This window comes from Bombina bombina, chromosome 1, assembly GCF_027579735.1.
Source record: "Bombina bombina isolate aBomBom1 chromosome 1, aBomBom1.pri, whole genome shotgun sequence".
NCBI classification, from domain to species: domain Eukaryota; kingdom Metazoa; phylum Chordata; class Amphibia; order Anura; family Bombinatoridae; genus Bombina; species Bombina bombina.
Window position 1 is genome coordinate 518,699,246 of NC_069499.1, and position 20,658 is coordinate 518,719,903.

Consider the following 20,658-nt stretch of genomic DNA (forward strand, 5'->3'; position numbering starts at 1 on the left):
CTAAGGCATGATGGCAGGCACAGTGGTGAGGTCTGTGATAAGAGACTGTCTGTACCCTAGTAGGGTCAATGTGTTTAGGCTCTGTTTTTTTCCGTAGAGGGGAACTGCATGAGAACAATGTTTTCTACGATCACAGAGGAAGCGATCCGGGTGTATGTGAGAGTGCTATTGTGTAGGGGACCTTGTTTTAATGTATGCCATTTGTTGCGGCGTAGGTGATGGTGGCTTCCATGGACATCATCCCCTTTGCTCGATTTAATCTAGGAGCTCTGCAGTTGTACAGGCTCAGACAATGGAATGGATATTTTGCGGATCTGTCTCATAAGATAGTTCTAGATCAGGAGACGAAAGACTCTCTTCCATGGTGGATATGTCTCAGCGCACTTGCTTTCAGAGACCTTCCTGGGTGATTGTGACCACAGATGCCAGCCTGTTGAGCTGGGGAGCAGTCTGGGACTCCTTAAAGGCGCAGGGACTTTGGTCTCGGGAGGAGTCCGCTCTCCCTATCAACATTCTGGAGTTGAAGGCTATTTACAACGCTCTGATGGCTCGGTCTCAACTGTTTTTGGCCCAGTTAATCAGATTCCAGTCAGACAACAGAACCTCAGTGGCTTACATCAACCACCAGGGGGGAACTCGGAGTTCCCTAGCCATAAGAGGAGGTGGCTCGGATCATTCGGTGGGCGGAAGCTCACAGTTGCTGTGTCTCTGCCATTCACATTCCAGGAGTGGACAACTTGGAAGTGGATTTCCTGAGCAGGCAGACATTTCATCCCGGGGAGTGTGAACTCCATCCGGAGGTGTTCTCCAGGTTAACTTCCAGATGGGGGGTACCAGAGTTAGATCTGATGGCGTCTTGACAGAACGCCAAGCTTCCAAAGTACGGCTCCAGGTCGAGGGATCCTCAGGCCTTCCTGATAGATGCGTTGGCAGTACCTTGGAACTTCAGGATGGCTTACCTATTCCCTCCGTTTGCTCTGCTTCCATGAGTAATTGCTTGTATCAAACAGGAGAGAGCATCAGTGATTCTAATTGCTCCGGCTTGGCCTAGAAGGATCTGGTATGCAAATCTAGTGGAGATGTCGTCTCTACCTCCATGGAGACTACCCTTGAGGAAGGACCTTCTACTTCAGGGTCCGTTCCTTCATCCAAATCTCGTTTCTCTGAAGCTGACTGCTTGGAGATTGAATGCTTGATTCTATCTTCCATGGGTTCTCTGAGTCGGTCATTGAGACCATGATTCAGGCACGTAAGCCTGGTACTCGAAAGATTTACCATAAGATATGGCGGAAATATCTTTATTGGTGTGAATCCAAGGGCTACTCTTGGAGTAGGGTTAGGATTCCAAGAAGTTTGTTTGAGGGTCCGGAGAAAGGGTCAAATTTCAGCTTTATCTGTTTTCTTACATAAACGTTTGGTAGATGTGCCAGATGTTCAAGCATTTTGTCATGCCTTGGTCAGAATCAGGCATTTGTTTAAACCTGTTGCTCTGCCTTGGAGCCTTAATCTTGTTCTTAAAGTTTTGCAGAAGGCTCCGTTTGAGCCAATGCATTCCATAGACATTAAGTGGTTATCTTGGAAGTTTTTTTTTTTTTTTTTTTTCTCTGCACGGAGAGAGTCTCCGAACTCTCAGCTTTGCAGTTTGATTCTCCTTATCTTATTTTTCACGCGGATAAGGCGGTTCTTTCGTAATAAGTTAGGTACCCTTTATAAGGTGGTTTCTAATAGAAATATTAATCAGGAGATTGTTGTTCCATCTCTGTGTCCAAAGCCTTCTTCGGTTAAAGAACTTCTGTTACACAATTTGGATGTGGTTCGTGCTCTCAAATTCTATTTGGAGGCGACTAAGGACTTTCGCATGTCTTCTGCTCTTTTTGTTTGTTTTTCTGGGAAACTTAGAGGTCAGAAAGCTACTGCTTCTACTTTCTTTTTGGTTGCGAAGTGTGATTCTTCTAGCATATGAGTCTGCTGGGAAGCAACCTCCAGAGAGAATTACGGCTCATTCCACCAGGGCTGTTGCCTCTTCTTAGGCTTTTAAAAATGAAGCTTCCATGGAGCAAATTTGCAAGGCTGAAACTTGGTCTTCTTTACATACTTTTTCCAAATTTTACAGATTTGATACTTTTGCCTCGGCTGTGGCAGCTTTTGCGAGAAAGGTTCTTCAAGCGGTGGTGCCTTCTGTTTAGGCATGCCTGTTTTTATCCTCCCCCTCCCCCCCATTCATCTGTGTCCTCTAGCTTGGGTATTGGTTCCCAACAAGTAAGTAAGATGAACCTGTGGACTCACCATATCTTTGGAAGAAAACAAAATTTATGCTTACTTGATAAATTTATTTCTTCAAGATACCCACCCTTTTTGTTTTTTATAAGAGTTTTTGACTGAACCTCAGACACCTCTGCACCTTGTGTTACTCTCCTTTCTCCATTTCCTTTCAGTCGAATGGCTGGGGGTTGTGGGTAAGAAAGTAATACTTAACAGTTTTACTGTGGTGCTCTTTGCCTCCTCCTGCTGGTCAGGAGTGATATTCCCAACAGTAATTAAGATGAACCTGTGGACTCACCATATTTTGAAGAAATGCATTTATCAGGTAAGCATAAATTTTGTTTCTTTCCCATTCTGATGCTCGGTTTGAACTTCAGCAAGTTGTCTTCACCACATCTAGATGCCTAAATGCATTGAGTTGCTGCCATTTGATTGGCTGATTAGAAATTTTTGTTACCTAGCAATTGAACAGGTGTACCTAATTAAAGGGTTAGAAATTGATTCCAATGTAAACCTAGTTAAAATATATTATTATAATTACTATTAGAAATTTAATAATTTAAAATATTTTTTTTTTATTAAATTAAGCTTTAACATACCTTAATTTTAAAAGTTAAATTGTCATGAGATGTGCAGTAATGACTGCCCATAAAATGAGGCATGGCTCATAACCCTGCATCCGCCCCACATCCAATGGCAAAGCAGCTGGGCCCCTTAATTTAAATACTACATTCAGTCAGCATCGCATGCGCAGTACTGACAATAATGCACAGCTGTTCAAAGCTTATTGATTCTATTGGTTGAAGCAGGGGCAGCTTCACACTGGCAACAGCGGAGACAGGGAACAATATAAACAGGAACTTTATTACCCACACTTTACAAGCTGCTTCTGTGCTACTTTATCCCTGCACTAAGGAGAGCAGCGTGTATATTAGAATTTGTCCCTGCCTGTGATGAAGTCCATCTGTGTTTTAGACGCTGAATACGGCAGTGAGTTTGAGAGCTATGTTTCTTCTGTTATGTGTGATCAGTCCACGGGTCATCATTACTTCTGGGATATAACTCCTCCCCAACAGGAAATGCAAGAGGATTCACCCAGCAGAGCTGCATATAGCTCCTCCCCTCTACGTCAGTCCCAGTCATTCTCTTGCACCCAACGACTAGATAGGATGTGTGAGAGGACTATGGTGATTATACTTAGTTTTTATGACTTCAATCAAAAGTTTGTTATTTTAAAATAGCACCGGAGCGTGTTATTACTTCTCTGGCAGAGTTTGAGGAAGAATCTGTCAGAGTTTTTTACTATGATTTTAACCGGAGTAGTTAAGATCATATTGCTGTTCTCGGCCATCTGAGGGAGGTAAAGGCTTCAGATCAGGGGACAGCGGGCAGATGAATCTGCATTGAGGTATGTAGCAGTTTTTATTTTCTGAATGGAATTGATGAGAAAATCCTGCCATACCGTTAAAATGACATGTATGTATACACTTCAGTATTCTGGGGATGGTATTTCACCGGAACTACTCTGTTAAAGGTCACTAATCCTTTTTAATAACTATTTATCATGTTAAACGTTTTTGCTGGAATGTAGAATCGTTTACATTGCTGAGGTACTGTGTGAATAAATATTTGGGCATTATTTTCCACTTGGCAGTTTTTTTGCTTTAATTGTGACAGTTTCGTTTCTCTTCACTGCTGTGTGGGAGAGGGAGGGGCCGTTTTTGGCGCTCTTTGCTACGCATCAAAAAAATACCAGTCAGTTACTTTTATATTTCCTGCATGATCCGGTTCATCTCTGATAGATCTCAGGGGTCTTCAAACTTCTTTGAAGGGAGGTAAATTCTCTCAGCAGAGCTGTGAGAATTCTTATAGTGACTGTGAATAAAAACGTTGCTTTGTATTTTTTATGTCAAATTTAATTATTATTATTTTACTAATGGGAACAAACCTTTGCTAAAAGTTTTGTTGTTTTAAAGTTTGATGCTATAACTGTTTTTCAGTTCATTATTTCAACTGTCATTTAATCGTTAGTACCTCTTTGAGGCACAGTACGTTTTTTGCTAAAAAAAGATTATAACCAAGTTGTAAGTTTTTTGCTAGTGTGTTAAACATGTCTGACTCAGAGGAAGATATCTGTGTCATTTGTTCCAATGCCAAGGTGGAGCCCAATAGAAATTTATGTACTAACTGTATTGATGCTACTTTAAATAAAAGTCAATCTGTACAATGTGAACAAATTTCACCAAACAGCGAGGGGAGAGTTATGCCGACTAACTCGCCTCACGCGGCAGTACCTGCATCTCCCGCCCGGGAGGTGCGTGATATTTTGGCGCCTAGTACATCTGGGCGGCCATTACAGATAACATTACAAGATATGGCTACTGTTATGACTGAAGTTTTGTCTAAATTACCAGAACTAAGAGGCAAGCGTGATCACTCTGGGGTGAGAACAGAGTGCGCTGACAATGCTAGGGCCATGTCTGATACTGCGTCACAGCTCGCAGAGCATGAGGACGGAGAGCTTCATTCTGTGGGTGACGGTTCTGATCCAAACAGATTGGACTCAGATATTTCAAATTTTAAATTTAAATTGGAGAACCTCCGTGTATTACTAGGGGAGGTCTTAGCAGCTCTCAACGATTGTAACACCGTTGCAATACCAGAGAAACTGTGTAGGTTGGATAAATACTTTGCGGTACCGGCGAGTACTGACGTTTTTCCTATACCTAAGAGACTAACTGAAATTGTTACTAAGGAGTGGGATAGACCCGGTGTGCCGTTCTCACCCCCTCCAATATTTAGAAAGATGTTTCCAATAGACGCCACCACTCGGGACTTATGGCAAACGGTCCCCAAGGTGGAGGGAGCAGTTTCTACTTTAGCTAAGCGTACCACTATCCCGGTGGAGGATAGCTGTGCTTTCTCAGATCCAATGGATAAAAAATTAGAGGGTTACCTTAAGAAAATGTTTGTTCAACAAGGTTTTATTTTACAACCCCTTGCATGTATCGCGCCGATTACGGCTGCGTCAGCATTTTGGATTGAGTCGCTTGAAGAGAACCTTAGTTCATCTACGCTAGACGACATTACGGACAGGCTTAGAGTCCTTAAACTAGCTAATTCCTTCATTTCGGAGGCCGTAGTACATTTAACCAAACTTACGGCTAAGAACTCAGGATTCGCCATACAGGCACGTAGGGCGCTGTGGCTAAAATCCTGGTCAGCTGATGTTACTTCTAAGTCCAAATTACTTAATATACCTTTCAAGGGGCAGTCTTTATTTGGGCCCGGTTTGAAAGAGATTATCGCTGACATTACAGGAGGTAAGGGCCACGCCCTACCTCAAGACAAAGCCAAAGCTAAGGCTAGACAGTCTAATTTTCGTCCCTTTCGGAACTTCAAAACAGGAGCAGCATCAACCTCCACTGCACCAAAACAGGAAGGAGCTGTTGCTCGTTACAGGCAAGGCTGGAAGCCTAACCAGTCCTGGAACAAGAGCAAGCAGGCCAGGAAACCTGCTGCTGCCCCAAAGACAGCATGAACCGAGAGCCCCCGATCCGGGACCGGATCTAGTGGGGGGCAGACTCTCTCTCTTCGCCCAGGCCTGGGCAAGAGATGTTCAGGATCCCTGGGCACTAGAGATCATATCTCAGGGATACCTTCTAGACTTCAAATTATCTCCCCCAAGAGGGAGATTTCATCTGTCAAGGTTGTCAACAAACCAGATAAAGAAAGAAGCGTTTCTACGCTGCGTACAAGATCTGTTAATAATGGGAGTGATCCATCCGGTTCCGCGGTCGGAACAAGGACAAGGGTTCTACTCAAACCTGTTTGTGGTTCCCAAAAAAGAGGGAACTTTCAGGCCAATCTTAGATTTAAAGATTCTAAACAAATTCCTAAGAGTTCCATCGTTCAAAATGGAAACTATTCGGACAATCTTACCCATGATCCAAGAGGGTCAGTACATGACCACAGTGGATTTAAAGGATGCTTACCTTCACATACCGATCCACAAAGATCATCACCGGTATCTAAGGTTTGCCTTCTTAGACAGGCACTACCAGTTTGTAGCTCTTCCATTCGGATTGGCTACGGCTCCAAGAATCTTCACAAAGGTTCTGGGTGCCCTTCTGGCGGTACTAAGACCGCGAGGGATTTCGGTAGCTCCATACCTAGACGACATTCTAATACAAGCTTCAAGCTTTCAAACTGCCAAGTCTCATACAGAGTTAGTTCTGGCATTTCTAAGGTCGCATGGATGGAAAGTAAACGAAAAGAAGAGTTCTCTTTTTCCTCTCACAAGAGTTCCATTCTTGGGGACTCTTATAGATTCTGTAGAAATGAAGATTTACCTGACAGAGGACAGGTTAACAAAGCTTCAAAATGCATGCCGTGTCCTTCATTCCATTCAACACCCGTCAGTAGCTCAATGCATGGAGGTGATCGGCTTAATGGTAGCGGCAATGGACATAGTACCTTTTGCACGCCTACACCTCAGACCTCTGCAATTAGGCATGCTAAGTCAGTGGAATGGGGATTACTCAGATTTGTCCCCTACTCTGAATCTGAATCAAGAGACCAGAAATTCTCTTCTATGGTGGCTTCATCGGCCACACCTGTCCAGGGGGATGCCATTCAGCAGGCCAGACTGGACAATTGTAACAACAGACGCCAGCCTACTAGGTTGGGGCGCTGTCTGGAATTCTCTGAAGGCTCAGGGACTATGGAATCAGGAGGAGAGTCTCCTTCCAATAAACATTCTGGAATTGAGAGCAGTTCTCAATGCCCTTCTAGCTTGGCCCCAATTAACAACTCGGGGGTTCATCAGGTTTCAGTCGGACAACATCACGACTGTAGCTTACATCAACCATCAGGGAGGGACAAGAAGCTCCCTAGCAATGGTGGAAGTATCAAAGATAATTCGCTGGGCAGAGTCTCACTCTTGCCACCTGTCAGCAATCCACATCCCGGGAGTGGAGAACTGGGAGGCGGATTTCTTGAGTCGCCAGACTTTTCATCCGGGGGAGTGGGAACTTCATCCGGAGGTCTTTGCCCAAATACTTCGACGTTGGGGCAAACCAGAGATAGATCTCATGGCGTCTCGCCAGAACGCCAAACTTCCTCGCTACGGGTCCAGATCCAGGGATCCGGGAGCGGTTCTGATAGATGCTTTGACAGCACCTTGGAACTTCGGGATGGCTTATGTGTTTCCACCCTTTCCGCTGCTTCCTCGATTGATTGCCAAAATCAAACAGGAGAGAGCATCAGTGATTCTAATAGCGCCTGCATGGCCACGCAGGACTTGGTATGCAGATCTAGTGGACATGTCATCCTGTCCGCCTTGGTCTCTACCTCTAAGACAGGACCTTCTGATACAGGGTCCATTCAAACATCAAAATCTAACTTCTCTGAAGCTGACTGCTTGGAAATTGAACGTTTGATTTTATCAAAACGTGGTTTTTCTGAGTCGGTTATTGATACCCTGATACAGGCTAGGAAGCCTGTTACCAGAAAGATTTACCATAAAATATGGCGTAAATACCTATACTGGTGCGAATCCAAACATTACTCCTGGAGTAAGGTTAGGATCTCTAGGATATTGTCTTTTCTACAAGAAGGGTTAGAAAAGGGTTTATCAGCTAGTTCATTAAAGGGACAGATTTCAGCTCTGTCCATCTTGTTACACAGGCGTCTGTCAGAAAATCCAGACGTCCAGGCTTTTTGTCAGGCTTTAGCTAGGATCAAGCCTGTGTTTAAAGCTGTTGCTCCGCCATGGAGTTTAAACTTAGTTCTTAACGTTTTACAGGGTGTTCCTTTTGAACCCCTTCATTCCATTGATATAAAATTGTTATCTTGGAAAGTTCTGTTTTTAATGGCTATTTCCTCGGCTCGAAGAGTCTCTGAGTTATCAGCCTTACATTGTGATTCTCCTTATCTGATTTTTCACTCAGACAAGGTAGTTCTGCGTACTAAACCTGGGTTCTTACCTAAGGTGGTCACTAACAGGAATATCAATCAAGAGATTGTTGTTCCATCCTTGTGTCCAAATCCTTCTTCAAAGAAGGAACGTCTTCTACACAATCTGGATGTAGTTCGTGCCCTCAAGTTCTACTTGCAGGCAACTAAAGATTTTCGCCAAACTTCTTCCCTGTTTGTCGTTTATTCTGGACAGAGGAGAGGTCAAAAAGCTTCTGCTACCTCTCTCTCTTTTTGGCTTCGTAGCATAATACGTTTAGCCTATGAGACTGCTGGTCAGCAGCCTCCTGAAAGAATTACAGCTCACTCCACTAGAGCTGTGGCTTCCACTTGGGCCTTTAAGAATGAGGCCTCTGTTGAACAGATTTGCAAGGCTGCAACTTGGTCTTCGCTTCATACTTTTTCCAAATTTTACAAATTTGACACTTTTGCTTCTTCGGAGGCTATTTTTGGGAGAAAGGTTCTTCAGGCAGTGGTTCCTTCTATATAATGAGCCTGCCTATCCCTCCCGTCATCCGTGTACTTTTGCTTTGGTATTGGTATCCCAGAAGTAATGATGACCCGTGGACTGATCACACATAACAGAAGAAAACATAATTTATGCTTACCTGATAAATTCCTTTCTTCTGTTGTGTGATCAGTCCACGGCCCGCCCTGTTTTAAGGCAGGTAAATATCTTTTAAATTATACTCCAGTCACCACTTCACCCTTGGTTACTCCTTTCTCGTTGATTCTTGGTCGAATGACTGGGACTGACGTAGAGGGGAGGAGCTATATGCAGCTCTGCTGGGTGAATCCTCTTGCATTTCCTGTTGGGGAGGAGTTATATCCCAGAAGTAATGATGACCCGTGGACTGATCACACAACAGAAGAAAGGAATTTATCAGGTAAGCATAAATTATGTTTTATTTAACTGTTGGGCTCATCTCCCCCTCCTCTTGCTGTGTTTGCTGGATTAGTGACGGTGAGGGCTCCGTTTCCACATGAAAGAAAACACAGCCAGAGGGAGGGGGAGATGAGCCCGACAGTTAAATAAACATAGCTCTCAAGCTCACTGCCGTATTTAACGTCTAAAACACAGATGGACTTCATCACAGGCAGGGACAAATTCTAAACACACTCTTAGATCCTATTCATTTACAAGTGTGAAGCTGCCCCTCCAAGTGAAATAACTAGTGCTCCTGTTAGTAGACTGCTGGAGACTGGGGACAAGTCTGCGCATGCATTGCTAATAAAATAGTTTTAATGCGCATGCGGGCCTCCATGTTGTTTCTACCTAGGTAGAAGATCGTAACAGGGACACATAATGTTTAGAAAAGGGGTTTGGCGCAGTACTAAGTTTCCAATTAAAATTACAAAAAATGGAAAGAAAACTTTACAAAAGTACCAATTACAAATGTATTTATTATTTTAAGAAGTTTTTCGTGAATTAAAAATATTTTTTGGGTTTACTATCCCTTTAAGTGGCCGGTGAGTGTGTTTAATTTCTCAGTGAAAACATTTGTTTTAAAATCCCTCCCTTTATGTTATTATCATGGAATCTACAGCTTGGGTATTAGTTCCCAGGAGTAATGTATCATGTTTTTTAGGGTTATTTTTTTTCTTTAGCACTTCTTTTTTTCCCTACTCCTTTTATGGCTCTTATTCCTTTTTCTTACCTCACTTTGCTTGCGTTAGATTGAGGTATGTGGGAGGTTGAAGGGGTTTTTAAAGGGCTCTTAGGGTTTGTGATTATTTCCCGCCTCCTAACCGTAGAGAAGAGTAATTCTCAGGAGTAATGGATCATGGACTCTCACCACCATGAAAGAAATTATTTTATCAGGTAATCATAAATTATGATGTTTTTCTTTCATGTTCTAGAAATAGCATGCAACTTTCCAATTTACTTCTATCTAATTTGTTTCATTCTCTTGGTATCCTTTGCTAAAAATCATACTTGGGTAGGCTCAAGAGCTGCTGATAAGTGGCTGCACATATATGATTTGTTATTGGCTCAGCCATGTGCTTTGCTGTTTCTTCAACAAAGGTTACCAAGAGAATGAAGCAAACTAGATGATAAAAGTACAATGAAAAGTTGCCACGCCACCACCGCACCGCTACTTGCTATGGCTGTTGCCATAAACGCGGTGGTGGTGACTCGATGCTATGGCTGTTGCTATAGACGCAGGCGGTGCTTCAGAGCGTGCGGCGATGACATCATCACCACACGCTGCCTCTCTGTACACATGTGTGTCGTCTTTGGCGTGAATCAGCGCCTACCTGCAGGGCTTACATGCACTGCCCAAGTATAGGAGTTACTTAGTGTGCTCCTGGGTGTTATTGTTACTGTATGCTAGACTGTTTGCTGACTTCTGTTTGTCTGACCACTCTGCCTGTTAACCCCTAAACTGCTTGATTGATATACTGCTGCTGAACTCTGCTTGTCGACCACTCTGCCTGTTAACCCCGTATCTGCTGGATTGATATACTGTTGCTCAACTCTGCTTGTCTGGCCATTCTATTGGTTTAACCCTGAACTGTTATACTGTTGGATTTCCCTTTGTTGCTAACGCCTGCCTGTTCCTGGTCCTTCTATTGGTTTCCCTGTACTGCTATACTGCCTGATTTCCTTCCTATTGTCTCTAAGCACTGCCTGGCCTACTGTGAGTACTGCTTATCATTCACTTGATGCCGGGGTAAGAAGACTACTGGCCGCCATCAAATACCTAGGAATCAAATTAACACCCAAACATAAACTACTTTACAACCTTAATTTCACGTCGCTATACAACACCACACAGACTGACCTGAGGGTATGGGCGTCGAAGCCCTTTTCTTGGTGGGGCAGGATACAAACTTTGCAAATGACAACTATTCCTAGAATATTATATATTATGCAGGCACTCCCAATTCATCTCCCACCTAGCTTTATTAAAAATCTACAGGTTCTGCTAAATAAATATGTATGGGGTTCAGTAAAGCCTCGGGTAGATCAAAACACACTTTATAGGACCCTTGCTGGAGGGGGGGGTTGGGCTCCCCTGTGTGGAGACGTACTATAGAGCCATAGGTGTTCAAAGAATATTAGACTGGCACAGGAATGCGCACATGAAAGCTTGGATAACAATTGATTCACACATATTGAAAACCCCACAAGTAGGAGCCTTATGCTGGATTCCAAAATCACATAGACCAGAAGCAGCTGGCTCCTTTAAATTCTATACTTCAGTGTTTACAATTTGGGACGAGATTTTAAAGTCACGTCCCTATATATCTACACTGAGATCCCCACTAACCCCAGTATCTCCGAATGCAGAGTTTATGGGCGGTATGGAGTACGGGCAGGTAAATAGAATACCTGAAGAGATTGGTTATACTGTACCCATCAATCTCATCCTAAATAGGCAAAGGGTAAAAAGTAGACAAGAGTTAAGGGATATACTAAATGGGGTCTTCACAAACTGGTTAAAGTATAAACAGCTGCAATACTTAGTTGAGACATCCAAACACGGGCCCGACTGGACAAGACCTCTGACTCATTTTGAGAACGTTTGTAATTCCCAGGGCCCCCTTAGACATACATTATCATTGGCAAAATCTATATTGCTGGCAGACGACAGGACAACACGACCAACATACACAAATAAATGTCAGCAAGACTTAAACATTGAACTAAATGACAAGGAGTGGAATAGAATTTATGCCCTAGTTAAGAAGTCTTCATCATCTACAAAGATGTTAGAGCTTAATTACAAAGTATTGTCTAGGTGGTATTTGACCCCATCACGTCTAAAAAGTATATATCCACATTCATCTGACTTGTGCTGGAGAGGGTGTAAACAGAGAGGCTCAATGTCCCATATGTGGTGGAACTGCCCCATAATTAAACCCCTATGGCAGGAAATAGAATTCTTTCTACAACACCTTGTGGGAGACGCATTCGCACTAACCCCTGAGATAGCCTTATTGAATGCTCTCCCCAAAAAAATGTGTCAACTCAGACAAAGAGTACTACAGTTCTCCCTAAATTCAGCTAGGTCCTTAATAGCCAGCAGATGGAAAAACCCAATACCGCCTACGGTGCAGGAGTGGTTGAAACATGTGGAAGACACCCTACATAGTGGAGTATGGTTATTTTAAAACCAAAAGAAAAGAGGTATTCTTAGACATCAAACTATATTGGGACTTAACAAAATCATGGTTTACACAAGCACGGCTAGCTTGGCCCTCGCCGCCCCCGGATTGAGACACTAGATATAAAAGGACACGACATATGTATATATAGAAATATGTATAGGTGATAGGTAGCACAGCACTGACCTAAGAAACTGGTTATTTGTTTCTGACCAATTTGAGTAATGTGATGTATTTCTGGAAATCCGTTTTAACACGTTAAGCTGACATATGTTAAATTACAAAGTTGTAAGTTAATATGTATTCCAAGTTTGCAATGTGATTTCATTGTATGTATATGGATAAAACCTAATAAAACTCTTTGAAAATTAAGTAGACTACTGGCCAAGTTTAGTTTGAAAGAGGAATATCCCACGAGCATTACATTAGTTGCTTGAAGTTGCATTCTCTATCTGAATCATAAAAATAAAATGTTGAGTTTTATGTCCCTTTAAATAGCTTTCTTTTTAAAGAAACAATGAGTCCACGGATTTCATCCTTACTTGTGGGATTACGCCTCCTGGTCAGCAGGAGGAGGCAAAGAGCACCACAGCAGAGCTGTATATATAGCTCCTCCCTTCCCTCCCACCCCAGTCATTCTCTGTGCCTACGTTAGTGATAGGAGATGGCAGAGTGAGGTGTTAGAAAAGATTCTTCAATCAAGGGTTTATTATTTTTAAAGTAGTGCCAGAGAGTGCTACTTTGTTCTGGGGTGTAGCCGTAGTCCATATCAGTCTCTACAGTAGAGCATTTGGTGGCTTTAAAGCAATGGGAACTGGTGGGACATAATTCTCACTGCGCCTCCCATACATGGTTTGCTGCCCTGCCTGCGAAAGTCTGAGGGAAGAGAGAGACTCAGTACTTTTTTATTTCCACAGGCCAATGTGAGGAGAAATTGAGGACCACGCAAGCCGGGTGGGCTGCCTTACTGCCGGGCAGCATTTTAAGGTAAGTGCTGATTTTATTTCTGGGGACACGCTCACGGAAAGATTGGCACTTTTTCTCTATTAGGGGACACTAGATAACATTATCCCTAGGTGGGAGGTCATGTTTTTGGGCAGTGATTGCGGGCACTGTAGGGCTAGGAGAAGTGGCTATAATTTTATACTAGCATCTAACAACAGCTTTGGTTTACTCTGTTCCCTTAATCGACCGCATGTATGGTGTGTCGCAGAAGGAGGATGATTTCATAGATCTTATATTTCCCCTGCACGTTTTCTAACATTATGACTGAAGGGTGTCTTATTTACCCCTTGTTAGGTGGGGCATTAGTTCTCCCGGCGGCTCCACTTGTTATAATTTGACCGCCCGGGAGGTTTAGCTTCTTAGGCCCACGATGGGCGGAGCTATGTTGCGCGGCATGTTTGCGCGCCATTGTTGGGGCCATCTGTGCTCTCTAAATGCTTTACTCAGTGTTTATAGCTGAATGGGATTTTTTGTTTATTATGGCCGCCATAATTCTCCCGGCATTACTATAGCCGCGCGGGAGATTTATTTTGTCACGCCCACGGTGGGCGGAGCTATCCTACGCATCTTGGCGTGTCTTTGTTCCTTTATGTGGGATCGGACATTTATAGTGGGTTTTTCTCTGCTGCGTTTGTCCCGGATGCTAGACAGTTGCCTTATATTTTGTGGGCAATATGGTGTCAAGTTTCCTCAGGTTTTCTGAGGTTTGGGGATGGACACATAATAACACAGGTGTTTTCAGTCTCTGTACTCTCTAAATATTTTACATATTTCTGTCCTTGAAATAAACTTTTTTGTCTAAGTTTTTTCTACCCAGCAGAATATCTAGTTACTGTTTAAAATTAAGGAGACAGTAACACTTTTTACTAATTTTCTGAAAGGTAAATACGTTAGGCAATAATTGCAGGCGAATGTAACTTTCTTTTGCACAGAACAGTATAACAGTTAAAGAGACAGTAAGAGTTTGTGTGTGTTAATTTTTATTAAGAAAATACAGCTGTTTATTTGTGTAAATTCATCCTCTGGGACTTAGGATGGTACAAAAGCACACAACAATAAAGTTACCTTTAAGATAAAGAGACAGTAACTTATTTTATATAAAAAAAAAATTCAGATCCTACTCCCTCTAAAGCGATTGCTTTTTAGGAGTCTGTTGACATTGGTCAAGTTATGCCACAATCTTCTCCTATAGTGTCCCACTAATTTTATGGCCCACATGCAGTGCCCTGCGCTTCCTTTTTCACTCCACTTAGAGTTATGATGCATTATATATTTTTCCCATGAGGAAGAAAACATTGCTAGAGGAATTACTTCAGTAGTTGCTATTCCTAATGGTTCCTCCATGTTACTGAAGGAGGAAGATATTTTGGGAAGTTTTTTCCCCATCCTGGGCGATTCCAACATAGTACGTCTAGTACAGACATTTCCCTATATTTACAAAAAGGTTTCCCATAGCCGACTCCGCTAAGGAAGTTGGGCCAACATTCCCGGTTGAGGGACGGAGTAGTTTCAGCTTAACTAAGTGAACTACTATACCCTTGGAGGATAGTTGGTCAGAGATTACAAGTGAAATGTACAACAGGGCTTACAATGGCAACCAGCTGTGTACTTGACTACCGTCACTAGTGTAACGGCATATTGGTTTGATGCTTTGTCTGTTGCTACTAAGTCAGAATTTTCCACAAATAAAATTCAGGACAGGATTAAAGCTTTCAAATTGGCTAATTTCCTTTAATCTAATTTCTTCCCTTCAGGTTATCAATCTGGGAGCATAAGTTGCTCTCAGCGCATAGAGTCTTATGGTTTGAGTCTTGTTCTATGGATATATGCTCTAAGTCTAAGCTTTTGGTGATTCCTTATCAGGAGAAGATCTTGTTGGGTCCTGGCTTGACGGAATTTAATATAAAAAAAAAAAAAGGAACATAACCTGCTGTTGAATCAAAAACAGCATGAAAGACATGCCCCTGATCCGGGATCAGGTCTTGTAGGCGGTTGACTTTCCGTCTTCACTTCTACGTTGGTGAGGTAGCTCAGTTGGTAAAATACCCTGACTACAAAAGCCTGTTCAGAGATCCTAAGGTCACAGGTTCAAATCCAGGCAGGGTCAATTCAGCCCTTCCGAGGTCAATGAAATGAGTACCATTTAATTGGGTAATAATAACAATTATTATTATTTAGCTGACAATTTGGTTAATTCCGAGAGCGAGAGCTGGAAACGCGCTTCGAGTCCCACTGGGAGAAAGGCGCTATATACATACTAGTTATTTAGAGCTCAAGTGTTTTCCTCCCAGGGGCAGGTTTCTGCTTTCTAGATGATCTGCAGATCAGACAAAGGAGAAGTGTTCTTACACTGCGTAGGAGACCTCTCCGACCTGGGATTGATTGTTCAAGTTCCAATGCAGGTACACGGTCTGGGTTTTTTATCCCAATCGGGTTGTGGTTCCCAAACAAGTAGGGAACCTTCAGACCACCTTTTAGATCACAAGAATCTAAACAAAATTCTTAGTGTACTGTCTTTCAAGATGGAACCTATTTCTTCGTTCCATTCTTCTCTTGATCCAAGAGGGTCAATTAGACGATAGTGGCTTTAAAGGACACGTACCTTCATCTGCCGTTCATGTGGATCGTCCCAAGTTCTAAGGTTTGCCTTTCTGGACAAACGCTTCAAGTTTGTGTCTCTTCTTTTCAGTCTTGCCACTGCTCCGAGTTCTCACGGAGGCTCTGGGATCGCTGTTGGCGGTGCTTCAGTTAGGGACATTGCAGTGGTGCCCTATCTGGCTGATATCCTAGTCCAGGTGTCATCCTTACAGCAAGCAAGATTTACACGGACATGCTGTTATACTTCCCGTGATCTCACTGGTGGAAGGTGACTTTGGAAAAGTGTTCCTTAGTCCCCAGCGCAAGGGTAGCTTTCTTGGGAATCGTGACAATTTCCATATCAATGAAGAATTTTCTAACTGAGGTCAGGAAATCAAGGTCTATCGATACTGGTCTAGTCCTTCAGTCCACTTCTCGCCCTTCAGTGGCTCAGTACATAGAGGTGATCGGGCTGATGGTGACGGCAATAGACAATAGCGGAACAGATTGCTCAGCATGCTAAGGCACTGCAGCTGAGCTCTGTAACAGTCCAAGGGTTGCAGGATCAATCCCCGGTGAGGTTCACTCAGCCTTTCATCCTTCCAAGGTTGATAAACTGAGCAGCGCCTTGAGACCCTTAAAATTCCGTTTGTTCGTTCCAATTCAGATCTATGCAGTTAAGCATTCTCAGGCAGTGGAACGGAGACTATGTAGACTTGTGTCCTCAAATATCTCTGGATCAGGAGACAAGGGACTCTCTTTTATGGTGGTTGTCTCTGGATCATCTATCCCAGGGAACATGATTTAGCAGAGTGTGGACTCAGGCGGAGTCTGTTCTTTTTGTAAACATCCTGGAACTGAGAGCGATCTTAAAGGTTCTTCTGCTCTGGCCTCAGTTGGCTTCGGCCCAGTTTCATCAGTCTTCAGACATCAATCATCAGGGAGGAACGAGGAGTTCCTTAACGATGGCTGAGGTGGCCAAGATTATCCAGTGGGCAGAGGCTCATTCTTGCTATCTGTCAGCGATCCATATCCCAGTGGTAGACACTTGGGAAACAGATTTTCTGAGTAGACAGACTTTTCGTCCGGGAGAGTGGGAACTCCATCCGGGAGTATTCTCCAACCTGATTTTCAAATGGGGTCGGCAGGAGTTGGATCTCATGACAACTTGTCAGAATGCCAGGCTTCTGGGATACGGGTCCAGGTCCAGGGCTCCTAGTCCGAGCTGATAGCTGCCTTCGCAGTTCTTTGGTCCTTCAGCCTTGCGCTTCTTTCCCGGGTAATTGTTCAAATCAAATAGGATAAGGCATCAGTGATCCTCCTCGCTTCTGCGTGGCCTCGCAGGATTTGGTATGCCGATCTGGTGGACATGTCATCTCTGCCACCTTGGACACAACGGAAGGACCTTCTTATTCAGTGTCTTTTCTTCCACCCAACTCTAGTTTCTCTGAAGCTGACTGCTTGGTGATTGGACACTTGATCCTATACAAGCTAGGTTTTTCTGATTGGGTCTTAGATTCCTTAATTCGGCCATGTAAGCCTGTAACTAGGAAGCTTTACCATAAGATAGGGTGTAAATATCTTTATTGGTGTGAATCCCAGGGTTACTCATGGTGTAGAGTTAGGATTCCCAGGATTTTGTCTTTTCTCCAAGAAGGTTTGGAGAAGGGTTTATCAGCGAGTTCCCTAAAGGGTCAGATCTCTGCTTTATCTTTTTTGTTACACAAACGTCTGGCAGATGTCCCAGATGTTCAATCCTTTTGTCAGGCGCTGATTAGAGTCAGGCCTGTGTTAACGAATTGCTCCTCCATGGAGTTTGAGTTTAAATCTTAAAGTTCTTCAAGGGGTTCTGTTGACCCTATGCATTCCATAGATATTTAGTTGTTATCTTGGAAAGTTTTATTTCTTGTTGCCATTTCTTCTGCTCAGAGTGTCTGAGCTTTTCGGCATTACAATATACTTCACCTTACCTTATTTTTCTTTCGGATAAGATGGTGTTCTGTACTAAACTTGGTTTTCTTCCTACGGTTGTTTCAGACAGGAACATTAATTAGGAGATTGTTGTTCCTTCCTTGTGTCCTAATCCTTCTTCTCAGAAGGAACGTCTTCTGCACAATTTAGATGTAGTCCGTGCTTTAAAATTTTTACTGACAAATTTTTCTAGAGAATGTAAGGGTCATAAAACTTTGGCTACCTTTTTTCTTTTGGATGAAGAGTATCATAAGTTTTGCATAGGAGACTGCTGAACAGCAGCCTCCTGAAAGAGTTACGACTCTTTCCACTGGGGCTGTTGCTTCCTCATAAGCATTCAAAAATAATGCTTCAGTTGAGCTGATTTGCAAGACAGCAATTTGGTTTTCTCTTCAATTTTTTTCTAAATTTAAAATTTTTTAAAGCTTTGCTTTGGCTGAGGCTGTTTTTGGGAGAAAGGTTCTTCAAGCAGTGGTGCCTTCCGTTTCGATTCCCTGTCTTGTCCCTCCCTTTTCATCCGTGTACTCTAGCTTTGGTCTTGTATCCCACAAGTAAGGATGAAATCCGTGGACTCATCGTGTCTTTAAAAAGAAAAGAAAATTTATGCTTACCTGATAAATTTGTTTCTTTTTAGACACAAGTCCACGGCCCACCCTGTTCTATGAGACAGGTTATTATTTTTTTGTTAAGCTTCAGACACCTCTGCACATTGGCTTTTCCTTTCTCGTCCTAACTTCGGTCAAATGACTGGAGTGGGAGGGAAGGGAGGAGCTATATATACAGCTCTGCTGTGGTGCTCTTTGCCTCCTCCTGCTGACAAGGAGGTGTAATCCCACAAGTAAGGATGAAATCCGTGGACTCATCTTGTTTAAAAAGAAACAAATTTATCAGGTTAGCATACACAAGTGTGTGGCAATTGAATTTTGCTTCTAGTTCTTTTTTACCTAATTGTTGCATGCATACTATAAAAATGTTGTGTTCAGTATATTTTTGTTTCAGTTTAGGTTTAATAATTATGAATGTAACTTATGTTTTCGCCCCCCACCCCACTGCTTTACTATTACATTTAGATTGGGGTTTTTTGCTTTTTTTTGATAATTTAACTTTTTTCTAATACTGTTTAATTTTCAGTGTTTCCCTGAACATACGGATATGGTTGCAACACTAGACTTCTATTTTCAGGTATGAATACAGAATTTGCTTAATGACCTATGTCTTAAAACTTATTACCAATATTTTGAATCACTTGAAAGTGATGCAATCTACACAACAAAAGGCTGATCGCTAATAAATAGCTAGTAATAACCTCAATGATATATGAGCATATAAATACAATTAAATAAATACAATTAGAATTGCCAGCAATTTGGCATATTAAAGGAAACTTCAATTTCAGATTAAGAAGTGTATCTTTCTTCCCAGCGATGGCAGCCTCCTCCTCACCAACAATGATCCAGAGATACTATATAAAAGACAAAACAAAGGGGCGCCTCATGTGTAGTATCATCAAATAAGCACAAAGCCACAGAAAAAAAGCCAAATGGGTACACACAAGGCTCTGGAGCACACCTATGTGCTTGTAGGGACAGGCTGCAGATTTTATCAGGTGTGACAGCTCACCCACAGAGGATATCAGTCATTAACTGTAGTACTGTAGTAGAAAGATAAAACGCACCAAATTGTGCAGATCACAAAGGATGTGGTGTTTGACCTAGCACAAAGGTAGATTGAAAGTGATGCAGCACATCTGTAAATGCTGACTAGAAAATAGCCTGTGAATATCAAACAATGAAAAAAAAAAATATATATATATATTAAAAATGCCGTCAGTAGCCATCCCATTGCAGAGGAGCTTTAGGCATCCAATCCTGATGCTTGTAGTAAGGGTCACTTGCACAGTCACTCTTTTTTTTATTTTTCTTTATCAATTAATTGAAGTTTACTTTAAAAGACCATAGAAAAGCAAAACTGATAATGCTGATTGGCTGTTTGTTTTTATTTTATCTGCAGGGCAAAAAACAATCGGCTAGATTACGAGTTTTGCATTAGAGTCTGTGCGGTGCTAACAAGCAGTTTATGCTCACCGCTCACTTACAAACAGCGCTGGTATTACGGGTTTTTACAAACCAGACAAGAAGTGAGCGTTGAGCAAAATTTTGCTCATTACCGCACTCCAATACCAGTGCTGCTTACGTTAGCGGTGAGCTGGTGTAACGTGCTCGTGCACGATTTCCCCATAGGAATCAAGAGCCGGCTGAAAAAAAAGTCTAACACCTGCCAAAAAGCAGCGTAAAACTCCTTAACTCAGCCCCATTGATTCCTAAGGGGAAATAAAATTTATGTCTACACCTAACACCCTAACATGAACCCCTAGTCTAAACACCCCTAATCTTACACTTATTAACCCCTAATCTGCCGCTCCGGACACTGCCAACACCTATATTATACTTATGAACCCCTAATCTGCCGCCCCCAATGTAGCCGCCACCTACGTACATTTATTAACATCTAATCTGCTGCCCCCAAAGTCGCCGCCGCCACCACTTACCTACGTTTATTAACCCCTAATCTGCTGCCCCCACTGTCGCCGCCACTATAATAAACATTAACCCCTAAACCGCCGCACTAACAGTTAAATATTATTAACCCCTAATCTGCCGGCCTTAACATCGCCACCACCTACCTACATTTATTAACCCCTAATCTGCCGCCCCAACATTAAAGTTATTAACCCCTAAACCTAAGTCTAACCCT

General features: G+C 42.6%; 1 protein-coding gene across 3 annotated transcripts in view; it reads left to right on the forward strand.

The window, feature by feature from the left end:
- Positions 1 to 20,658, forward strand: part of GLS (glutaminase) — a 1,045,544-nt gene that overhangs the window by 657,486 nt on the left and 367,400 nt on the right. For all 3 annotated transcript variants that reach the window (XM_053698626.1, XM_053698625.1, XM_053698624.1), the window contains exon 11: positions 19,036 to 19,086. In XM_053698626.1, the coding sequence (XP_053554601.1) occupies positions 19,036 to 19,086 (51 nt within the window). The remainder of the gene's footprint in view (positions 1 to 19,035; positions 19,087 to 20,658) is intronic.